This window comes from Durio zibethinus, chromosome 16, assembly GCF_047325235.1.
Source record: "Durio zibethinus cultivar Kanyao isolate XHJ-2024 chromosome 16, ASM4732523v1, whole genome shotgun sequence".
Lineage (NCBI taxonomy): Eukaryota > Viridiplantae > Streptophyta > Magnoliopsida > Malvales > Malvaceae > Durio > Durio zibethinus.
Genome location: NC_143177.1, coordinates 21,986,340 through 22,006,488, shown reverse-complemented (window position 1 = coordinate 22,006,488; position 20,149 = coordinate 21,986,340). Strand labels below are relative to the sequence as shown.

The following is a 20,149-nucleotide window of genomic DNA, read 5'->3' as shown; positions in this document are numbered from 1 at the left end:
ATGCATTAATTATTTTGATTTGTTTTCATATAAATTTTATTAATTTAAAAGATATTTATTTGACTAAATTATGCATACTCATTTTCTTATAAATATAAAATATTTTTGCATTCTATAATTACGTTACAATTTAATTATCTTAAATCACTTTCAAATAAATTTAATTCTTAATTTTAAACACTAAACATGAACACTATAAATTAAAAATATACATTAAAAGCACTGACTATTTTATATCCGTAATTTTAGCATTTAATTAAGACATAATTTTTGTATTGAATATATAAATCATATAATACTAAGAATTCAAACCTAAAATAAAAAGCTTAATTAATTGCAGACATATTTTTAAGATTTCTTTCTATATAAGTGTTAATAACAATCACATATATTTACCAACATAATTTATTATTTCAAAATGTATTCTCTAATAACCCATTATAATTATACTACATAAATTACTCTCAAATAATCTTATATTTTATATAAAATATAAAAGCCAAAACTTTTAACAAAAAAGGAAAAAAATTTGATGTAAATAATCTATTCTTTTGTCATGTGGATGGTCTTAAACAATCGTCATATGTCATATATTAATTATTTTGAATTATTTTCATATAAATTTTATTAATTTAAAAGATATTTATTTTGACCAAATTAGTTATATTTATTTTCTTATAAATATCAAATATTATTGTCATAACAGTTTTGTATCCATTCGCTGAATTTGGAAACAAAAAAAATGAAAAACAAAGCTACCACTAATTTTTTTTGATTAAGTGCAATTGGTCACTTATTAAAACACATTCTTTTAATAAAATCTTAATATTAATTAAAATTTATTAAAAAATAATTTTAAGGTCTGCGAAATAATCTGAGTTCAAAAGTTGGTTACATGTGGAAAATAATTAGCACTCCCACAATGCCCGTTTAAAATGGTACTAATTAATTAGGTATTATCCATTAATCTTGATAAAAAAAATCTTATTTTCAATATTTGAAAAATAATTTTCTTGATTTTTCTCATTTAAATTTTGATTTTTTTAATACTATTATTATTTATTGTTTCATTTTGATTCAAGAAAAATAAATTAAAACTTTTTTATTGAAATAATTTTTAAAATGTTTCAGTACGTTGGTAACATTAGAAGAACTCTTTCTCATCTAAAGATTTCTTAGGCATCGTTTCTCGGAATAACTTAGAATCTTATCTTCAGAGGTTCGAATTTACTTTTCATAAAAACTATGTTATGCATATAATACAAAATATTAATATGTTAATGCACACATTTTATTTTACTCCTTTAGAAATTTTATTGATTTTTTTGTTGAAATATTATTTTTATTGTTTTATTGAAAAAAAGAGAAAATTTTATTATATTGAAGATTTTTATAAATATTTTAATACACTAGTAATATTTTAGAAAAATCTTCTCACCTAAAAATTTCGTAAAGTATCACTACTTAAAATATTTTAAAAGTCCAATCCTCGGATAATATTTTCTTTTTTCTCGTTTTTTATTATTTTATTATTTTATTTTTAACAAATTAGTTAATTTTTATTTACTATTTTAACAAAAAAAATTTTATTGTATTGAAACTTTTTATAAATACTTCAATACGTTGGTAGTATTTTAAAAAATCTTTTCACTTAAAGATTTAATAGGCATCACTACTTTGAGTACCTATGAATCTCATCGTCGAATAAAATTTTTATTTTCTTGTTTTTTTTATTATTTATATTATTATTATTTTATAAGGTTTATTTTAAATTAATAAAATTATAAAAAATTTTAACTATATATTTCATTATTTATTGATTAATTTATTCTAACAAATTTAAACATTTAAACATGTATAACTATTAATAATAAAATTTAAAAAATTCAAAAAAAATTTTTACCTAAACCAAACCGGTCAATGGTCCAATCAACGCCAGTTTGAGTGAGTCGATCAAGAGCGGTTTAGTTTGGCGGTTTAAACGGACTGATGGTCCAACATTAGTTCAGTTGAACCAGTCTGGGTTTAGGGTAGAGGCAGGTCACGGGTAGTGCATGCGGTCCTCGAATTAGGTCGCGAGTTTACACACGAATCTTGAGAGCTTAAAACAGCGTCATTTTGCTTCTGCCTAAATGGCATCGTTTCCACTTTTTTTTTTTTTATAAAAACTCCAAAAAAAAATTTTATTTCATTTTTTTCTAAGCTCTCTCTCTCTAAAAGAGTGAACTTCTCTTTCTAAAATTGAAAAACTTTTGTCAAAGCTTTTAACAAAAAAGGAAAATTTTGATGTAAATGATCTATTCTTTTGTCATGTGGATGGTCTTAAATAATAGCCATATATCCTACATTAATTATTTTGATTTATTTTCATATAAATTTTATTAATTTAAAATATATTTATTTTGACTAAATTGTTATATTTATTTTCATATAAATATCAAATATTATTGCCTTATAAATATCAAATATTATTGCCTTTTATAATTACGTTACAATTCAATTATGTTAAATTATTTTCAAATAAATTCTATTCTTAATTTTGAACACTAAATATGAATACTATAGATAAGAAATATACTTTAAAAGCATTATCTATTTGAAATCCGTAATTTTAGTATTTAATTAAGAAATAATTTATGTAATGAATATATAAGTCATATAATGCTAAGAATTCAAACCTAAAATAAAAGGCCTAATTAATTGCAAACATATTTTTTTTATATTTCTTTCTACAAAAGTATTAATTACAATCACACATATTTAACAATATAATTTACTATTTCAAAATGTATTCTTTAATAATTCATTATAATTACTTTGCATAAATTACTCAAATTAATAAAAGGCTTTATAATTCTTATTATAAGTATAGAATCATGTAAGTTAAGAATGTTAGAAGGCTACTCTCCAAATGTATTAATTTGTGATTAGGTAATTTTTTTTCATATAGTTATATTAATTTTTTAGGACAATGAATTATTTTGATTTTGATTTTTTTCATTGTTATATTTTCGTCAAGTTACATTATTTTTTTAGTTTCTCAATTATTGTTCATTATACTAACAACAATGTTGAATATTGATCACCAAGTTAATTTTTTTTTCTTTTGTATTCATATATGCTTTTCTTTTTATCACATTTGTTAATTGGTATTATTTCTTTTTTGTTCACTCAAAATTTTTATGAAAAAAAAGTAGTTTTCATTAACATCAAGAAGCATGAGTCTAGAAATCAAACTTGGAATTAAACCCAACCAGGTGTATTGTTTGCTAATCTCGCACTCAACACTAGTTATGTAGTGTGCTAAAAATAAATTTTTTTTTATATGAATGAACTAACAAAATGCACGAGATAAAATCAAATTTAACATATCAAAAATTCATATACCATAATGTGTATAATCTACCTTTTTTATTTCAAAAATAATTACTAATGAATCACTCTTCACGATAAAAAAATTAAAATCATGATCACATTGATCATGGTTGCATTTAATAATATAAATATTTTCATTTTGATTATAAAATAAATCAAAATTGTCAAATTAACTACTATTTGTGTTTAGTTTTGTCTTGATTAATATTATAAGTATATATCATGTTTTTCTTTCTATAATAGTTTTCATTTTTTTCTTGGTTTAATTAATTTGAATTGCATTTATTGCTACTTTATTAATTTTTAACATGACATTATCCAAAATTTGATCGGTTACTTGATTATCATTTTCATTAAAATAATACAACTATACAATCAGCCATAAGCAAAAAATTGTTTTCATGCGCTAGGCCCGTTGCTAAAAAACCTACTTTCTTACTTTCATGTGCTAGGCCCATTGCAGAACAAACCTACTTTTTTACGATTACGAGGTTCATTAAGAAATTCAATTCTGAAAATACATTATCCCACTTTTTTTTAATGCCCAAGGTTTCAGTTCGTACTTTTATAGTTCTAAGAGTTTTTTGAAGATCGAAATTATTAAATTTTGATCAAATGCATTTTTTATATATAAGAGATAAAAGAATATATTTATCAGAAAAAAGTTTTAAATAAAGTTGATATCATGACTTATTATTTTTATAAACTTTAGACTAATTATAATACTTAATACATATCTCCATATAAATATGGTAAATAATTTTATTATAAAATATTTTTAAAATTTTATTTTAGTTACAAATTAATCCCTTGTACTTATTTTTTATTTATTTTACACCAAAATTTTCATTTTAATATAAAAGTTATTAATTATATTATAATTAATTTTTTATATATAATTATATATTCGCGCAATGCATGAATTTAAAATTAATTTTATATAATACATTAATACTTGAAGATAGAAGATTGATGGAGTTGGCATCATTATTTTGCTAATAATTACAGCTAAAAGCACAACAGTAAAAAAAAAAAAAGAAACGTTTAACATGATGAGTAAAATTTTGTGAAATAAACCTCTCGGGGAAAACTAGTACCATTGGCGAGGTGTAGGTACTTAATAATATTTTTTTTATTGGAAAGAAATGAAATTTAAATCCAAATCTTTAAATAAATAAAGAAATGCTAAAATGTTTCATTCAATAAATTTACAAACATACAAATCCAACTCCCTGTGACAAAGTTCATGTGCCAACGAACCGTATCCTAGAACTCATGTGGCTCTGTCTAGCTTTTTTGGGAAAATGGAGTGGAGTACGGTAAACCTGAGATTTGATTCAGGCTCGGTTAGTCAGTTTGCTTTTGGCAAGAAATAATGAAGAAGAATCTAAAAAAGAAGAAGAAATCTTTTATAAATATATATAAGTTAAAGTTTTTAATAAAAAAAGAAAAAAATTTGACGTGGATGATTTACTTTTTTAAAATATGAACGATTTTGAAAATTATCATCTGTCATGTATTAATTATTTTAATATAATTTTTTTTAATTTTAATATTTTTTATTAAATTAAATATATTTATTTTTTTATAAATATTAAATATTATTATCATTTATAATTACGTTACTATTTAATTATTTTAAATCAATTCTAAATAAATTTAATTCTTAGAAGAAACACTTGACGATTGATCTTTCAGCTTATTAATTTCAAGTGAGCATCGGACAATACTGGAAGGGAAGCCCATCATCCTAACTCATGGGTTCAACAACTTCGCAGACGATCTTGCTCCTAAAAGCACAGCAATGACATCCGCAGCCGATTTAATTCTACTTGATCCACCGAAAGTTCATCATCGTCTTCTTGTGTTCTAGAACTTCGTGACTATGTTAATTTGTTTACTTTTATTTTATGTGAATGTCCTGTCTTTTAAATATTATAATAAATGTATCACGTGCGTTCTAGACTGTACCAGTCTGCATGTTGTTATGTAAAATCTTATTTATTTACATATTTGCACATTTTCATCTCTCTAAACAGCCAATTTAATTAAAACAGAACAATATTGCTCAATTATGCCGCCTTCTCAAACAACCCGTCCCTGTTTTTAGTAGAAATAAAAATAAGGTCAAGTCTATGTTTGGTTCAAGGAAATTTTGACCCAAAAAAAATGGATTGTATTTTCCAGTGTATGGCGAGGGTGGAAGAAACGAAGAAAATATTTGTTGAGGAAAATAAGGGTGAAAATCTATTATAAACGTCTATTTTGCAAGCTACTCATTAAAATCAAGATCAAAGATCAAGTTCAGTTCCAGTAGACACTGAAAATGGTGGATGCAGGTTGAGAGAATTGGAGCTGCTGTCAAAAGCTAGAACCTGGGCTTTGAAGTCTGGCCCCCCAAAAAATGAAAAATTATTAGGTCTTGTGCTTTTTTATATCTTTATCCAAAGCAACCCCATTTGCTGGCAGCTAGGTTAGAGCCATGCGTTTTGACTTAATAGCCTGTACTATTTGACCCATTTTTAAAAATTCATTTTGGACTTTACTCATGAATGTACATTTCAATGTATTTGGAAGAAGAACTGAATGTGATGATTCTACCATTTTAAGATATCACTCATATCTATTCCATCTATTTTTTTAGTCCCCAAAATGGTGACAGCGCCTAGTAGAATATCTGGTTGGGGACGGTGGGCTTCTTTAGGCCCGAACACACAAAAAGTCTAAAATTAATAGCCATAGCTAGGTCCCTGAGACAAACCCATTTCAACTTGACCGAATAAGTCAAACCCAAGTCAAATAGAGTAGAGCTATCTTATCCCCCTCAACTAAACTTTTATTTTCCAGTAAACTGATGAGTAAATCAGCATAAAGAGAAAATGAAAACATGGGAGTAGACGAACAGCATCTTCTGGGGAGTTATTATCGCTGGCAATGTTGCACAACTTAACTTTAACTTTGTCGGTGCTATGAACTTAACATAAATTTGTTTTTTTTAATACTACTTGTTGTCGAAACAAAGTTTTTTTGTTCGATACTGGATCACTAAATTTGAAGAAAATTTATAGAGTAACTAGTAGTATTTTTTTGTAGGATAAGATTGACCACTTAAGATATCTTTTAATAAGAACATTTAAATTAATTAAGATCTATTAAAATATCTATTGGTCTATGAAAATAAGATTTTAATTTGAAAGTATGATTATATGCAAAGAATGTATTAACATATCATATTATTTGTCTGAAAAAAAATACCAATTAAACATGTGTTATTCATTTTCTTTAATTATATAGTCTTTTTCAATATTTAAAACCAATTCCTTAAAATTTATTTATGATAAACATTTTTTATTATCTTAAAAAATTTTATTATTTACACATTTTATAAATTCTCTAAAGCTTTGATGGAATCTATAGAAAATATTTTCATCAAAAAATTTTTGAGAAAGTTAACTATTAAAAAAATTTCAAGAAATTTCGTTTGGAGGTATTTCTTCTTTCACAAACATGTATGGTTTATAATATTATAAATTATTTATTATTATTATTACTATTTATAAATTATTATAATTATTTATTATTATGTGATTATCTAAATAAAGCTTACATTTGTAAAAATTGATTTTTTGATTATCTCAATTCTTTAATGAAATTTAAAATGTTTTTTTCTTGATAATAATTAAGCAAAATAAGATACTAATAATTTTCCTTAAAAATTTTTATTTAAGAGGTTTACTTAAATAAACATTTTTATTTTCTACTGTTTTTTATTATTTATTTATTTTGAATTATTTAAATAAACTTTCATTTAGAAAAATAACTTTTAGAATATCTCAACTCTTTGGTAAAATTTAAAATTTTTTTCTTGCACTAATTAAAGAAAATTGAACTCTTTCAATTGTCTTTAAAAATTACATTTCAAAAGATTTATTTAAACAATCTATTATTTTTAGCTAGTTTATTTGTAAAATGTTTATTCTTAGCAAAGAATGATTTCTTGAATTATCTCATCACTTAGGTGAAATTTAAGAAATATTTTTTATAAAAATTGAGAAAAAAAAATAGAACTATTTCAATTTTTCTAAATATTTTTTTTAAGATTTAATCATTTTTATTTTTTGAAAACCTTTATTTGTTTCTAATTCTACATCTTTATTAAAATTATTATTTATTCATTCTAAAATAATTATTATTTTTAAATTAATTTTTTAAAATAATTATAAGCAAAATCTTAAAAATTTGGATGAAAAATTAAAATTAAAAAAAAAAAAAGAAACTTACAAATGGGTGAAGTCAGAGCGCGAATCTGACAGGTCGGCTCATGGGTCCTTTAATACCAAAACAATGTGGTTTTGGACATCTATATAAAGCTTAAATCAAAATTATTCTTTTTAGTTTTTTCTTTTCCCTCTCATTTTTTATTTTATACTTGTCAAAGGATTCATTTTTTATTTTATATTTGTTCTTGTTGGATATAATTGCCTATCCATGGTCAAACATTTTTTTAATAAATTATTGAACAATATAGGTTACTTGAGGACAACATAAAATAAATGGGCATGTCACATGAAGAAAATCTAGTTGTCTTCCAGGGGATTCCAGTTAATAACAGAACTGCTTCGGCTGTTTTTGTTAATGTTTTACATCTTCCATGATTTGTAATCACTTTACTTGCAAAAATATACTATTCGAAACTATCATGAGTGTTGATACACTTCTGATTTGGTGAGCAAGGAACTAGCTGGATGTGGACACCCCCATGGTATACTAGGTTTAGATTTTGTTAATAAAAAAATAAAAAATAAAAAAATATGAGAAAACGGAAAATTAAAAAAATTTTAGAGTGGTTTAATTTGTTTAGGTTTGTTTCTATGTGATTATCAGTCTAGGTTAAAATCATAATTAAAGTTTGAATTTGAAAGGGATTCAAATTCCTTTTTAGTTTAGGGTTTTCAGATTTGAGACCCTATAAATATATGGTTATGGCAAGCAACAATGGACACAAAAAAAAAAAAAAAAAACAAATTAGAGACAAAAAATGATGTTCAAAGAAATTTCGAATGCGAAATAGAAATTTTAGGCTTTTTTTTTTAAAAATTTTTAGTTTTCGACGAATTTTTTGGCGTCGATTAAATTTTTTGGCACCAATTGAATTTTTCGACAAATTTTTCATAATCCGATTAAAGATTCTCACTAAAGTTGAATTTTCTAGTAGACTTTCGAAGAACTAACGCAGATTCCGACTTCAACTGAAGTTCATCCGGTCTGTAGACACCAAATTTTGTTTGAAATATTTTTTAACATAATTGATTCAAAACTCATTTGTGAGCAAAAAGCCAAGACCATTTACGATGACCATTTAAGACCTGTAAAGACCTCATAACTTTGCTAATTCAAAACCTAAAGTCAACTTGGGTTAAAAGCAAGTCAAACAAAGTTAAATTATATACAATTCGGCCAAAATGAATAGAATCCGAGTTAATTTTAAAATTTCAAAAATCATTGAAATCAAGGTGTTATTAAATTAAATTTGAGATTTTTTTTCAACATTGAAATTTTCATTGTGCCCTGAGAAAGGTCAAATTATCAAAATACCCTTATAAGGGATATTTTCATAATTTGATCTTTTTGAGCTCGAATTTTCATAAAACCTTTCAGATCTTAATCCTATAATATTTCATGATTTTTTATGCATTTAAAATTACAGCAGTACCCCGAAAAGTATGAAATTATCAAAATACCCTTATAAGGGTATTTTTGTAATTTGACCTTCATGAGCTTGGAATTTCTTGAAACTTTTCAGATCTCACTTTTGTAATATTTCATGATTTTTTGTGAGTTTGGAATCATAATAGTATCCCAAAAAGTGTGAAATTATCAAAATACACTTTAAAAGGTATTTTTGTAATTTGACCTTTTTGAACTCGAAATTTTATGAAAAATGTTAGATCCTAGTTTTATAATATTTCATAATTTTTGATGTATTTGAAATTATAATAGTATCCCAAGAAGTATGAAATTATTAAAATACCCTAATAAGGGTATTTTTATAATTTAGCCTTTTTTAGCTCAAAATTTCACGAAAATTTTCAGATTATAATCCTATAATATTTCATGATTTTTAGTGTTTTAAAATATTAAAAATGACTATAAGAACCTTAATTTCCAAGGAAAAGACTTAAATACAAAAAACTTTGTAACTAAGGGTAAAATAATTTTTTTATATGTTTGGAGGGCATAAAAATATCATCTTTACACTAATTAATATGGATCATTAGATCTTTATTTGATATGGATCTAATGGTTAAAGGTGGCCCCTTTGAAGAAATAAAAGTGCAAACTTTGACCCTTAGATGAAATCTCATCTAAGGGTCCACATGGATAAAGATCAAGATCTTTCTTAGGCTCACCATTAAGAAGGCTATAGGTTTCGGTCAACAGAGGGGGGCTGGAGAAGGCTGAAAAAAAATATATAATAAGGGGAAAGGTAAGGAGCCAAGGACGTGAAAAGAAAAAGGAAAGGAAGAAGTTGCCAAAAAAAAAAAGTGAGAGGTAGAAAAGCCGAATAGAAAGAAGCAGGAGGAGAAAAGAAAAAAAGTGGGAGCTGCCGAATAGAAGAAAGGGAGAAGAAGAAGAAATTGCCAAAAAACAAATAAAAAAAAGAAGCTGCCGAAATTGGAAGAGAGGAAGCAAGCCAAGGTAGAAAAGGTTTCAAGTTGGTTTTCTTTGTTCTTTCATGCACATGATATCAATGGTTTCTTTGCTGTTTTCTTTAGCTACTGCAGTATTCTCATTTGTATAACTTATTGTTGATTGCATTGGCTTCCTTTTCTTTACATCCATATGCATTTTCAGCTTAACATCATGGAAGTTGTGGTCAATATGTTTCCAAGTTGATTTATTTGATGTTATGTTGTATTGGGTCATTGATCTTTAAACATTCATGGAATATATTGATCTTTGGCATGATGAATACTCATGAAAGCTGGAATTTCTGTTTTTATTTTGTTTGTTAATGATATTATTTCACCTAACTTAAAATCATCCCTTATTCTTCTTTTTGGATTGTTTACAACTTTACAAAGTTTTGAAAAAATGCTGAAATTTTTACCGTAAGGCTTATTTTCATGTATGTTTTATATCACCATTCATATTTCTCTAATGTTGTTTCAAATGTGAATATAATTTAAATTCCATGTATTTTCCTTTCATTGTTAGTTTGATTAAATTTCCATATTCACTTTAATTTTTTTGCAATTTAGTTTTTACACCTTAATTTGTTTTAAATGTAAAATTGTTCTTCATTTATAATAATGATATGAATGAAATTTCCTAATAATGACGTTTTAGAGAAATCTGAGTAGTGAATCTTTAAAAATATCTAAGTGAGGATAATTTTTTAAAAATGCTACGAAAGTAATGTAACATTTAGAAAAATATTCAATATAAAAAAATTTCATTTGAATTTTTTTCTAAAATTTTGATAGATATTATTAATAATCGATTCCCTTTGTAATAAAATTGATATGATTAAAGTTTAAAAGAAAAATTAAATTGCCAAGTAAGAAAGAATAAAGTGAATAAAATTTTTTCGAGGATAAGATTTTAAGGAAGTTCGAGTAGAGGTACGAGTAGATATTCATAAGAAATCTTTAGGTGAAATTTTTTTTTAAAAAAATATCACCAGCGTATTGGAGTATTTAGGAAAATTTTCAATAAAAATTTTATTTCCTCTATCCTTTTCAAATTTTTAGTGATAATTAGAGAATGATTTAAAAAGATTAATTCCTAATGAATATATATTTTTGTGTACATATTCTATATTTTTGTTTGCATTGCATGTTTTAAAAAACAAAAAAAAAATTCTTTCGATGATGGGACTCCAAAAATCTGAGTAATCATTCCCAAGAATTTCTAAGGTAAGAAAAGCCTTCAAAAAATTATCAAATAATGGAATATTTAGAAGTTTTTTTTTAATATGAAAAGTTTTCATTTTATAATTATTTTCTTTAACTTGAATAGTTTTTCTTAATAAGTTGAAGAATTTTTTTAAGAAATAAATGTATTTGTGGATTATTATATTATAATTTTTAATGTTTTGGTAAAAACAAACGAAAAACTCCGATGATAAGATCTTAAAAAAATTCGAGTAATAATTATTTAAGAACTTTAGGTAAAAAAAATCTATCTAAAATGTCATTAGCATATTTGAGCATTTAGATTAATTTTTTATAAAGATTTCTCGTCTTTTAAAAATGAATCCCAAAAAATATTATTTGTTTTAAAATTACTTACTACTTTATGTTTTTAATAACTATTGAAAATGAATATGAACAATCAAAGATAAGATTTTCAAAAAATTCGTATAGTAATTCTTAAAAATTTCTTAAGTAAGATAGTTTCTTTTAATATTGTCAGCATATTGAGATATTTTTAAGAATTTTTCAATATAAGTTTCTTATTTATTTTCAAGTTTACTAAAAATAATAAAAAAATATTTTTTAAATAATAAAAAATATATATATAGGAAAATTAATTTTTAAATACCAAGACGAAGACCATTTTTGTCAATGTTAAAAAGATAATACATAATTAATTAATATTATTTTAAACAAGCGTTATGGGGGTGCTAATCATTTTTCATACGTAACCGATTTTTAAACCCAATATATTTTTGTAGACAAAAAAATTATCTTTTTGATAAAGCTTTAAACATGTTTTATTGTTTCATTAAAAAGATAAAATTTTTAGGTGACCAATCAAACTTTAAAAAAGATTTATGGCAGACTTCATTTCATTTGCTTTTTTAATTTGTCTAGTGGTCCCCAAAATCGTTACGACACGGTCTAAGAAAAGAGGGAGAGAAAATGAAAGAAGAGAGAAAGGGAGGAAAGAAAAAATCTAAAGAAAAAGCCAAAAACTAGCGTTTTATATTTTACCAAAACGACGTCATTTTAGCGTTTAAACTTAGCCTAAGATTCGCGTGTTTTACCATTTGGAGACTTGACCCGTAACGCTGACTTGCTTTTGACTCATGTCCAGCTTTTGAATCCAGCCAAACTGAGCCATGAGTCGAGCTGCCAAGTCACGTCCCTGGAGCTGCTTTTTTTGTCTCCAATCGAGCCAATTTATTTATTTTTTTGGTATTTTTATTTATTTATTTAGTTATATTTATCTTATAAGTTTTTATTTATTATTTTGTATGATTAAATTGTAGGAAAAAATAAAAAATATATAAAAACAAAATAAAATATTTGAGAATAAATAATAATTATACAATGATGAAATTTTTAGAAATTTAAAATGGTAAATTTTTACAAAATTCTTAGGTGAGAAATTTTTTTATAAATTTATCCCAAAAGGTGAAATAATTTAGATAAAATTTCAATAGCAATAATTAATATTTATTTTCAAACAAAAAATAAAAAAAAGAAAAAGTTTTTTGGTTGAAAATATTTGATAATTATCTAAGGATGAGATTCTTAGAAATTTCAAATGATAAATTTCTAAGAAAATTTTAAGTAAGAAATTTCTTTAAATTTGTCTTAAATTGTGGAAGAATTTAAATGAAACTTTAATAAAAATAATTGTCATAATATATTTTTGCCAAAGATAAAAAATAAAAAAAAATGAAAGAATTTTTAAATATGTCCAAATAGTAGAGAATTTAGAAGTTTAAAATAATTTGAAAAAATTTTTTTTTTCTAAATTTGACCCAAATAGTAGAATAATTATATATATTTTTAATAATAAAAACCAAAATAAAAAAAAATGACTAAACTTTTTTCTTAATGACGAAGTCTTTTCAAGAAAACAAATGGGATTCTTGAATACTTTTGAAGTGAGGAAGTATTTTTAAGAATTCTACCAGATAGATGGAGAATTTTAAGAATTATTTCAAATATTCAATATTAAAATTTAAGATCATTAGAATCAAGATCTTAAGATAAATTTAAAATAAAATGATATTATTCTACGAATGGACATATGAGGGTGTTATAATTTTTCTTACATGTAATCAAACTTTCGAATCATGTTCTTATTAATAGATTCGAACTTATTATTTTAAGGATCTTTAGTTAAGTTTAAGAGTTTCTTAAAATAATAAATTCTTTAGATAACCAATTATATATAATTAAAAAAATTAGTTACGATTTCATTTATTAAGTTTAGTTATAAATTTATAGATTTATATGTTATGATACTGGATATTGAACTAATGAGTGTATTAGATCTATAATAAAATTAAGAATGTTGAAGGAGCATTGGAGGCAGTACTCCAAGATATATTTCAAAACTTAAGTTATACGAGTAAAATAAAGAAAATAAGGGAGAAAGGCGCGAAAGAGAATTGATTGCCTTGCTTTTTTTTACCAGTTGGGTTAAATTTGTATAAGGACAGTTTGATTCCCTCTAGGCAGTCGGCTGCACTTTAATACATAATTCTTGAAGGGAATCGTAATGAATAAATGATATATTTTGTATATAATAGTGACCATTCGAAGAAGTATTGTTTAGTTGTTTCAATTTTTATATTAGCACTCTTTAAAACTCAAACCGTGGACTATAATCTTATGTTTAGGTTATCATTATATTCAAATTACCGCTTGATAGTTCCCCCGATGTAACGCGAGCTTCCGTTCTAATTTAGATATTAAAACTGTCACTAACCCTCTTCAAATTTCATATATCTCCTAAGTTTTTTATTCATTTATGATATATTTAGAAAAGAATTATTTAATTATTAAATAGATAAGTTAGTTAAAAAAACTTCACAGCATATAAATAATAGAATAATAACTATGAAAGAAACAAAATTCATTAATTTGGTGCAAGTTGAAAGGCAAATGATTCGGGTAATTATTTAATCAAAAACAGATGTCCGTCTCAAAATTTCACGTGGGAAGTTCAACGCGCAATAGAACCCAATGGCGATACAATTTTATAGCATATAGATATGTAAAAGCTGTCCCCAATTATTTCTATCGAGGACAGTTCAGCAATGACTTTAAGGATGATTAGAGGTCAATTTGGGTAAAAAATCTCAGTTGTTTCTTGCTGGAAACTATAAAGCGGAAGCTTCTCGAACAAAGAATAGCATCATCTGCATTTATTCTCTCAATTTCTCTAAAAGATTTATAAAAGTTGTCCGTAATTGATTCTACCAGGAACAGCTCAGCAATGAATTTAAGGATGATTGAGAGGTCAATTTGGCTAAAAAGTCTCAATTGTTTCTTGCTTGAAATTATAAAGCGGAAGCTTCTTGAACAAAGAATCTAGCAGCGTCATCTGCCTTCAGTCTCTCACTTTCACCGTAAATTGTGGGTGATTTTTGTTGTTTCGATCTCGATACTTCTCGAATTTATCTGCAATTCTTTCCCTCCCGAGACCTGGACTGATCGCCGAGTCCTGATGATTTTGCCATCAAATCGTCTCACTCCCTCTGCTTCAATTCCCTCAAATCTCATGGCTTTGTCCTCGAATTCAAACTCGCTGATGATCCCAAGATTGCCTTGCAACGCTACGGCCAGTATCTCTACGATGCCTTGATTCTCTTCTACCCTTCTGTTGAACTCAATTTCACATTTTGCTTTTCTTTATTTTAATGTTTTCAATTGAATTAATTATTTTTTCTTTTTCTTTTTTATGCGTTGTCGTTTAAATAATAATGTATTTGTTTACTTTGGTTTTGGAGGATCTATTGATCTTGCTGCCATAATCAATTTTGTTGATTCGGGTCAAGCTTTAGTCATCATGATGGATGCTAATGCTACTGATTTGATTCGAGAAGTTACCACTGAATGTGGAGTTTATTTTGATGAGGTAAGATTACGTATATATTCTCTAATTGTTATTGCTTCATATGCATGTTACTAACACCATCGTGTTCATGCATGTTACTCTGTTGCCTCCTATGCACAGGAATGTGCACATCTGTAAGTGGCAAAATTGAAAAACTCAAAATTTTCGTTGAAATCATAGAGATTTTGAAAGGACTTATTTTAAGCATTTCTTCATCCACGTTTGGGTTTTGTAAGAAAACTAAAATTTGTTCATAATTATTGTTTAATTTTTCATCAAAATATGTTAGCTTATGCTTTCATGATGAACCAGAACAACAATCTCCAAACTTTTTCAGGATTTTTGGTAGGTCTGTTTCATTGAGAGCAAGGCCCTCAAACACTAAAACAAGACTAAAATGGACTGTAGATCTTCCTGAGAAGTTTGTTAATTGTGTCAATCTCCTTGGTGGCGCAGAGAGTGAGCAAATTCTTCCAATAATTGAACAAAAAAAGAAGAATTTTTATCCTATACGCCAAAGAAAATGAAATTCCTTATTAATTAATTAATCTCTATGAATCATAGAGACAACACCAAGGAAAATATTGAAGCTGATGAAATCAAATGAGCTGACAATCCTTCATGTCAAAAGTCATTTGCAGGTATACAAGTTTTTACATATTTGAATATTAACAATTTGTCAATTATCAGTAAAAAAACATGTGTTTTCTTTTTCTTTTTTTTTTCTCTTCAGCATTTTCTCAGTAACCAAAAAGGATGTTTCTAAATGTTACTGTTGGTTAAAAAGTAAAATTTAAAAGGAAACTGTTTTAAAAGAAAATTTGATTTATTTTTATATGTTTCATTTGGAAGCATATAATTTGATTAATATCAATTTTTATTTGGCATTAATGATTTGTTGATGATGCTGATTACATAATGCACAAATTTTCATTTAAATTAGTGATTGAAACAATGCTAAACCCAAGTTTACACTGATAATAATGTGTTATACGGGCTTTCTTTATCTGATTTGCTTGGTGTAAAGTCAGTTTCTTGAGTCAAATCGGTTGGTGCTCTATGCTTACGTTATTATGTTGTTATGTGGTTAGCGAACTAAAGATGTCATGCATGGTTGATGAGTTTAACATGTGGTACTTCGGTCTTTTTTAATTTTTAATTTATTAGTTCAGCTATTTCTAACAGACTAATGAAAAGTTGGAAAGTCTTTAAATGGGATGCTTAAAGCCATAAATATCTTCTTTTAAATGACTTCTTGTTTAGCATCTACTCTTAGTCATAATCCTTATGTTCATTATGGAGACATGGTTATATTTTTTTCTAATAACGTTATAATCATTTTTGTTTTGTGTTGTTAGAGAAATGCGGGAAGGGGGGGGAGGAGGGGGGGCTCAAATTTTGACATGATCCCACTTGGGTTCTTGATCCCACCATCTATTGATAACAATTCCCTTACCTTTTTTTTTTTCCTTTTTTGGTAGGAACCATGGTTAATGTACCTACTGGCATTCTATGTTTTCTTACTGATAATAACTATATTCTCCAGGAAGAATACTAACTTCTAGATGTGCTTGTTCCTTCCGGCGTGTAAGATTGTTGTTTTTTTATTTTGGTTATTTGTAATCATCATCAGTATATGAGTATTTAGATCTCCCCTTGATTAAAGTATTTTGTTTATGATCATATTTATTACATGCTTCATTTAAATGTGAAGCTTCACATATAAACTGTCCTTATGGTTGAATGATTAAGGACATATGCAATATTGCCTGTTAATATATCATGATGGCCTTGCAGTCTGATCATGGTTGACTCAATAGTTTGATAGTTAACCTTGGCTCAGGTGGTAGAGTTTCCAAGATATTGAATAGAACCTACCCCCTCAGCCCCAATACAAAGAAAATGAAAAAGATATCTTAAATGAGCTAATATGAATTATGAACAAAAACATATATTATCTGTAAACTTAAAAAAAGATGATGTCATTGCAAGAAAGTCATATTGTCTTGCTTTTAATCTCTTTGATGCTTGAAAACTTTTCAAATGTTCGTTTGATACTCTTTTTCCTACTAATGCCTCTTTTTCATGTACAGGAACAAGCCAAGTTGCAAAATATTTAATGGCCAATGGAATTACATTTTTCAAGGTGCGAGAGGAAACAGTGAACTTACTAAAAAATCGGGTATGTATTTTTTCAGCCCTGAACATCCTCCGTTAACTGAACAAGCTCAAAAGGTCCTTGATTGGGCTGTTGATGAAAAATTAAAGTCGGGTAAAAGAAAATTTTTTATTCTTTATTTGTTATATTTATCAAGCCTTACAAAAGATTAGACAATAGTTGAGTTAGTTATGTCATATGTGCAAGGATAGATATCGAATGGAAGATTAGAAGACCGATTTTAAAGTTAAAATTAATGTCCTCAAACCTTTGGTTTAGTAGCTAAAAGCTTTTGAAAAAATATCAAGAGTCTGATTTCGAGTTAAGCTTCCTCTCTCCCTCTTATTTATACGAAAGCTTTGCCTTCTTTCTTGATGTAACAAAAAAAAACTTAATATATAAGTATTAAATAAACCAATCTCGTGTGACTAAGTGGAATATTAATTATGGATGTGGGAATTAAAGATCCTGGTTTCCAAGGGAAATAGTTTGCCTGTCATAGTAATTATGGTTTTTGACATTATCAAAAGAAACGAGGAGGATGAAATAAAATTCAGTTTCTTTTTAAGGAAATAACCAGGTTGTAAAAATTACTCGTCAAGCTAGAGCAGTGACCTGTGCATCATGTTTACTAATTTCCTAACAGTTGTGGAAAATCTAAGTCTAAAAATAAAGTGGATTATGATTCTTAAGGATGACTGTTCTAATATTAAAATTTAAGGATGGCACTTGCACTCATGTATCCTTTTTGTATGCTGGGTTGGCTTACGATAATTTGAAGATCATGATGTACATGTTTTAAAAAATTATGATCTTTTTGTATGCTGGGTTGGCTTACGATAATTTGAAGATCATGATGCACATGTTTTAAAAAATTATGATGTAGATAATAGTTAGCATTAAACTATCCCATCTACAACAATAAGAAGTAAGAACTCTATAGGTGCTGGTGTTTACCTTTGCCAAACTCCACCACATTTCTTCAACAGCTTCTTTCTCTTCCTTTCTCCATGTTTCTAAATGCGAGATTTGATATCAACTGGGTAGCCTGGTGTGAATTGTCTGAGATTTGGTATGAACTAGTTTTGCCGTTATTTAAAAAGTGACATTTAACGAGTTTGAAATTTAAATTTAAATTTTAATAATTTTTTTTCATCTCCGTATTATAGCTTTTATACACAAAAAAAATTTGAAAAAGGAATAATAAAATAACAGGAATGAATTTCTTAGAGAAAGAGGGAAAAAAATAGAGAAAAAAATTTAATAATGTAAACGAATTAAATATGTACAAACAAATATATATTTATATTTTATTCATTTACTTTTAGAGTTTTTGATATTAATTTGTGTTCGGTAAAAAAAAAATTATATATTTTATTTAAGTTTGATTTGTTTAAATAATAAAATATTTAAAATCAATTTATGTTCGATTCATTTAAATTAAACGAATTTATTCATAAGTTTTAAAAAAACATGTGCTCCAATATGTATAAATAAACATATTCATTAATAATAAATAAGTATATTCATAAACAATAAATAAATTATAATCAATCATATAATAAAATTAAGATAATACATAAACATGTAATATTATTATTATTATTATCGAACAATAAATGAACATTGACGATCTATAAAATGAAAGAGTTTTATACCGGGGTCGGATCATGTTTTGAATCTCGTTGAAATTCAGAGGCAGTTATAGGAATTGCAGAGGCTTCAAATTCGGGATCAAGAACAGCTTGCAATGTAAGGGAAAAGGTTGAAGACCCTGTTGCTTCTCTGCCATATGCAGCGGAATGCTACGCCCACAAGTTACCTGAAAAAGTTCCTCCAATGACTGTACCGATAACTTTACAATACATGTGTCGTTAGAGTTGGATTCAGGCGGGATAAACAAATTTCCACCGGAGGTTTCCCCTCAACCGTGACGACAATCCCAGGCCCACCGCCGCAGTTGGAACGTCCTCTTTATAATACCAGCGCAAGTATAGGCTCCTGCCTCCATCTACCACGCACCTCCGCCAGTTCCAGCTTCCGCACCTCCATCAGTAGCAACACAAATGGTTCGACCGGTAACCGGACAAGCCGGCCAAGGATACTACACCAACTTTCAGAGAATGCCACAAGAAGTCTACCGGGAGCAGCCTGCTTACAACATGATGGCCCAACCTTCGCGGACTCAACACCTGCCGATATCAGCCATGCCGCTGCAACGAGCGAGGGGTAACAGATGTTGCACAATTACACGTGGCAGCATACGATAGGCAGGTTTACTATACCGTGCCGAGGGTGCTATGGTGCCGTCTTAGAACCAAGGCGTTGGCGTGGCGGTTAGTGGTGAAATGCGAGGTGGACAAGGTTCAGTTTAATTAATTATGAAAGAATTTGCCTTTAAAAAAAATATGAAAGAATTTGTGGTGTATTTATTAGTTTTAATTGCTAATTAAGCACTACAACATCAAGCATAATTTTAAAATTTTGGCAGTTATTTTTATTGTTTTTTAATAAAAAAAATTAAAATATGAGATAAAAAAATTATAAATGTTAAAATTTAAAATTTTAATTTATTAGATATTATTTTTTAAGAGATTAATCATATAAATGAATTATATTAAGTTTCAGATTATTTTTTAAATTTTTTTATGTGTATGTTTACGTTTATACAATTGAATATTATTTTGTTTTGTTTAAAGATTGAATTTATCCTTGGAGTTTTTTTTCCTGAATTTTGATTCAATTAGGGCTATTTTTTTTTTTTTTTAACCTCGAACGGGGCCTCGAGAAAATGAATTTTCATCCCATTATTAG

At 26.6% G+C, this 20,149-nt stretch overlaps 1 protein-coding gene and 1 pseudogene across 4 annotated transcripts in view; one reads left to right on the top strand and one right to left on the bottom strand.

Moving 5' to 3' along the window:
• LOC111298675 (uncharacterized) overlaps window positions 1–14,843 on the bottom strand; it is a 51,834-nt pseudogene extending 36,991 nt beyond the window's left edge. The window contains exon 1 of the transcript XR_016328450.1: window positions 14,729–14,843. The product of XR_016328450.1 is annotated as an uncharacterized LOC111298675 (transcript). The remainder of the gene's footprint in view (window positions 1–14,728) is intronic.
• Window positions 14,496–19,803, top strand: LOC149514439 (protein PHOSPHATE STARVATION RESPONSE 2-like). 3 transcript variants are annotated; one of them, XM_089745017.1, is made up of 5 exons: window positions 14,496–15,198; window positions 15,515–15,636; window positions 15,742–15,818; window positions 17,271–17,359; window positions 19,032–19,803. In XM_089745017.1, the coding sequence occupies exons 3-5, from the start codon at window positions 15,799–15,801 to the stop codon at window positions 19,211–19,213; spliced, it is 291 nt and encodes a 96-aa protein (XP_089601143.1). In that variant the 5' UTR covers window positions 14,496–15,198; window positions 15,515–15,636; window positions 15,742–15,798; the 3' UTR covers window positions 19,214–19,803. The 3 variants fall into 3 exon arrangements, with proteins under 3 accessions (XP_089601143.1, XP_089601145.1, XP_089601144.1); XM_089745019.1 differs by lacking the exon at window positions 19,032–19,803 and having other exon boundaries at window positions 17,271–18,622; XM_089745018.1 differs by lacking the exons at window positions 15,515–15,636; window positions 15,742–15,818.
• Window positions 19,804–20,149: the final 346 nt, after the last annotated feature.